This window comes from Corylus avellana, chromosome ca1 (assembly GCF_901000735.1).
Source record: "Corylus avellana chromosome ca1, CavTom2PMs-1.0".
Taxonomy (NCBI): Eukaryota; Viridiplantae; Streptophyta; class Magnoliopsida; order Fagales; family Betulaceae; genus Corylus; species Corylus avellana.
In genome coordinates this window covers 30689795-30694356 of record NC_081541.1, presented here as the reverse complement: position 1 = coordinate 30694356, position 4562 = coordinate 30689795, and the positions used below count along the sequence as shown (strand labels likewise).

At 37.7% G+C, this 4562-nt stretch overlaps 1 protein-coding gene across 1 annotated transcript; it reads left to right on the top strand.

Annotated features, from left to right (window-relative positions):
* Window positions 1–619: 619 nt before the first annotated feature.
* Window positions 620–4217, top strand: LOC132166934 (protein kinase STUNTED-like). Its single transcript, XM_059577796.1, has 6 exons — window positions 620–966; window positions 1061–1170; window positions 1509–2289; window positions 3215–3439; window positions 3526–3675; window positions 3907–4217. Exons 1-6 carry the CDS (start codon window positions 721–723, stop codon window positions 4069–4071), a joined length of 1677 nt encoding a protein of 558 aa, XP_059433779.1. The 5' UTR covers window positions 620–720; the 3' UTR covers window positions 4072–4217.
* Window positions 4218–4562: the final 345 nt, after the last annotated feature.

Sequence of the window (4562 nt, the reverse complement as noted above, 5' to 3'; positions counted from 1 at the left end):
AGGTGAGTAGAGCCGCCAAAAGAGAAAGAGATACCATTGATCGGGTCAGTGTCAATAGACTTGGTCGTTGTAAACGTCGGTTGTGGATTAAGTGGTATCAAGTATGTTATGATCCTAAGTATCCCACATAGCCCACTTTAAAAACCCTGTTGAGTAAACATAAGTGATATAAGCCACCATCGGGTCAATGTTGATAGATTGGGACCCATGGACGTAAGTGTTTTAAATGGCTTAAGTGCAATCTTAAAAATGTGTATATAGACTCTTGGGCACCATCCCTTTGCAAGCCGCTCTTCGAGGGTAAGTTCTCGCTAATATTTATATCAAGTAACTACTCTTAACTACTTCACAAACCTGTTGAGAAAACGTAGGAAAGTGATATGTTCATGAGTGGGAGAGGTGAAGCTGGGAAAGATATCTCAGTTTTGCAACTTCTCATGGCTACTTCACTCCTTTGGGTGACAATGACATGAAGCTATTAAATTTTGCCTTAAGTACTGAACAACTTTTATTAAATGCTCAAACCAATCCAGTAATGGAGCAGTTTGTGAAGGATGGACCACAATGGTTCACATAAAAACTCACTCTTTACACATCATAGCCATGAGGCAATTTTAGGCTTTTGCTAAGTCAGGAAATGGTGAAACTCTCGGGAACTGAAACATCTCTACTCAGATCTGCAATGGGTTGGTGCCTGCAGATCAAAAACTCATATTGTCTATGATGGTTGGAATACTTGGAATTGACATCAGAATGGCATCACTCCTGAGGTCCAAGAGAGTGAAGAAGAGGACAATCATAGTAGGCTTAAAATCAAATAACTGCGGTAGAGAGATGCTGCTTCAGCTGCTTACTTTGGCTGTAAAGCCAGGGGATAGTGTGCTGGCTATTCATGTTCAAGTTTCAAACGACACTTTTGATCCAAACACTTTCCACATCCATGAAGATCTCTGCAAGTCTAAGCAGGTAAGATATTCCCATTTTTAAGTGGAATGGAAAAAGTAGAAACAGAGAGGAGCCAAATTTACTGGTTTGCTTGTTTTAATGGCTTGTCATGCAGGTGGATTTGCAGGTTAAGGTTTGTGTTGGAGAGTCGTACATTTCTGAATTAACCCGTCAAGTACGAGTAAACTATGCAACCATCCTTGCACTTGGATGCAACACTTCAGGGTACTGAATGTTAGAATATATGATTTGATTTCATTTTTTATTATAATCTCATTCCTTTTTAGTAATATTCTAATCTGATTTGATATTATTTTTGCCTACCATACTTGAATTATCTTCACCTATCCCAATTTTCCTGTAAATAAGAGGTTTTTGACACTTTTCTAGTGGTGGATCGACGTAGGTGTTTATCACCAAACCACCCGTAAATTCTTGTGTTATTTTCTTTTTTTCTCCACCATTTTCTTCCACAATTTACATTTTATTATGAGTTTCTTCACTGAAACCATTGACCAAATCTCTCTCTCTCTCTCTCTCTCATATGGTTATTTGTTATGCAGGCCAAGACAGTCAGTCGTTAATATTTGTCTGAAAAGGTTGCCTCCCACTTGCTTTCTTCTGGTTTTGGATAGTATAGGAAGAATCCTCGTGGAGAAGCAGGGAACTTCCCAACAAGGCTCTTCAAAGGTAGTCCTCCAAACTTCTCTGTCACTTCCATTGAACCACACATGCTATGATCAATCAATTCCCACCCGGAATTTGCGAAAATCATTGACCACACCATCCCCCTCAATGTCGTCATCAACACCGGAAATTAATAATAACGGACCGTTCAATGTCAAGAAGACTGTGCAGGTTCCTGACATTGTCACAACACAAAAACCATTTCAGAGATCCATTAAGCATTTCACATCAGAAGAGCTTAGTTGTGCAACTTCCAATTTTAGCCCTGCAATGGTAATAGGAGAAGGTGGCCACAGTAAGGTGTACAGAGCAAACCTTGAGGATGGTCGTGCTGCAGCCGTGAAAGTCCTTAAAAACACCCATTCTTCAGCAGATGATCTTCTCCGAGAAGTAGGCCTGTTGTCTGGAATAAAACATGAGCACATAGTTCAGATGATTGGTTACTGTAATAACAAGGACATGTATGCAATTGTGTATGATCAACTAGAGGGAAGCCTAAAGCAAAATTTGAGACAACTCTCCTGGAGTGAGAGGATGGTGGTCGCGATTGGTCTGGCGAAGGCATTGCAGTACCTTCATCATTCTTGCAACCCCCCTGTCATTCATAGAGATGTGAAATCATCTAACATTCTCCTCTCTGACAATTGTCAACCACAAGTAAGTTCAGTCCAAATTAGATTCAAATATCCAGTGATGCTGATCATTTTAGTCTCATGTTAATTATTTGAGGCTTTTTGGTATGGAAGAAAAGCATTTTTTTCTTGTGAAAAGAGTAATAATTTGGTAATTCTTATCCATGAGGCAATAGGAATTGAAGCCTATAACTATCCATTGCTTCTAAGGATTTAGTGGCTTTGATTTTAGGTGGTATTCGAGTTTTGTAGTTAGAGGAATGTGGAATGGGTTTCTCCAAAGAGCTAGTATTGCAGATTTTGGGACTGAAAGATGTATGCATGTGTGGGTTGAATGGTAGGTGAAAGTTGGAAGGCAAGTCTAGGGTGTGAGTTACTGTCAGAGCCATTGAGCTGACAGGAAATGGTTTATCTAATTATTTATAGTTAATATTCGAACATTCACCTTCACGTGTAAGCTCAAACCCTTCCTTAACAAGTAAGGTTTAACACGTGAAATACTTAATTGAAATAGAAGAAGAATGACTGAGACAACGTTCAAACTTAGGATCTTTATTCTGATACCATGTTAAACCATCATTCATCTCAAAAGCTTAAATTGGTAGGAAATTGTTTATTTCATCGTTTGGTTAATAATCTAATAAAGAGCACCATTTTTGTATTGGGGTCTTGGGTTTGAGAGTGTTAAGTTTGAGTTATAGTAGTTGAAGTTTTTAATCCTTATTGTTAACAGTAAATTTCTTGTGGACATCCAAACCACATTAAATCTAGTTCTTACCATTGTACTGGTTTGCTTGTTTATCACTACACCTGCTCCATTTATATGCAAGTTCAATTAGTTCCAAGACATGAACTTATATGAAAAATACCTAACTCCATATTTCGCCATGAATATTCTGCCTTCATATAAGTTTCCACACCAAGAGATTATCTTGGCTTTTAATTCTCAGCTGACAGATTTTGGATCAGCATTGGTGCTTCATCAATCTCATCAAGCAAAGCCCTTTAATGTTGTTGGGACCTTCGGATACATGGCCCCTGAGTACATGATGTTTGGGACAGTTGATGAGAAGACAGACGTGTACTCCTTTGGGGTTGTGCTTCTGGAACTCATCACTGGCAAAGAGGCAATTCAAACCAACCTGAGGGAAAATCTTCAAAGCTTAGTGCTTTGGGTAATGGAAGAAAATATTTGGCTTTGAAATATTATCCTCAAATCTTAAAAGTTTTGAGCATATATGCCCGTTTGACATGCATGCAGGCAAGGTCTTTACTCAGCTGCGGCTTATGTGAACGTTTAATAGACCCTACCCTTCTTGAAGACTACAAGAAGGAAGAGATGGAAACAATGATGTTTGCAGCACGCCTCTGCCTCTTGCATTCATCTCCTGAAAGGCCAACAATGGAAATGGTACTTATTTTTTTCTTTTTTTGGGTGAAAAACATCTTTTGTAAGTATTCTCTATAATGCTAAATGTATTTCAACATAAGCATTGTTTGTAGGGTCCCCAAGTTAATCTGCAGAACTTATACCATGTTAGAATATTAATTAACATGATATAAGGGCGAAAAGCCCTGGATTCAAACTAGACCAACGACAGTCCGGGTTAACTCGGTTTGCGATGTTGTTTTGTTTGTGCAGATACTGAGGTTATTTGAGGAGCCAGAATACAGGCTAAAGATGCACGAGAGAGATAAGTCCCTGGATGAGAATAGTTCTAGAGGTGAAAGAGGCTCATGGAGACATGATGACTCAGTCACTGATGAATCTATAGATGATTGTATTCAGTCTCTTCAAGCTTTTTAGTCAGCTTATATATATAAAAAATTATCTGAAAATGCAAGCTCAATTACCAATTGCTCTGTAGTTTGTTTAGATAATTATATCAAACAAAAGACCTTTTATTAGGCCATCTCTGCCCTGTAAACGAGTCACACATATAATCATATATGTCAAATGTTCCATTTTATTAATAAGAAATGTTGTACTATATTCTATATGCATTTCTGATTTTTATCAGTAATTTTCTTCTTTGTTGTATTCTAACAAATTGGATTCTCTGTTCAAATCTTCATCAAATTAACAATTGCATAATAATTCAATGTCTTAGATTTCCAGGCCAGATTACAAGGGTTGACAACAAGAATGCTGAAAAGTAAATGTCTATAATGAGCACTCAATTACAGATGAAAGTTTCTGAAAATTCAATCAAAATTAAGCTCCAATGAAATTTATTATGTTATTGCAGCACTAACATTGTGTTGGCTGCCAACAAGGTTTTTCCCTACTTAAGATAA

Coding starts and splice junctions, on each gene's coding strand:
- LOC132166934 (XM_059577796.1), top strand. CDS start 721: ATGATGGTTGGAATACTTGGAATTGACATCAGAATGGCATCACTCCTG. Junction 967..1,060: donor ATCTCTGCAAGTCTAAGCAG/GTAAGATATTCC, acceptor CTTGTCATGCAG/GTGGATTTGCAGGTTAAGGT. Junction 1,171..1,508: donor CTTGGATGCAACACTTCAGG/GTACTGAATGTT, acceptor TTTGTTATGCAG/GCCAAGACAGTCAGTCGTTA.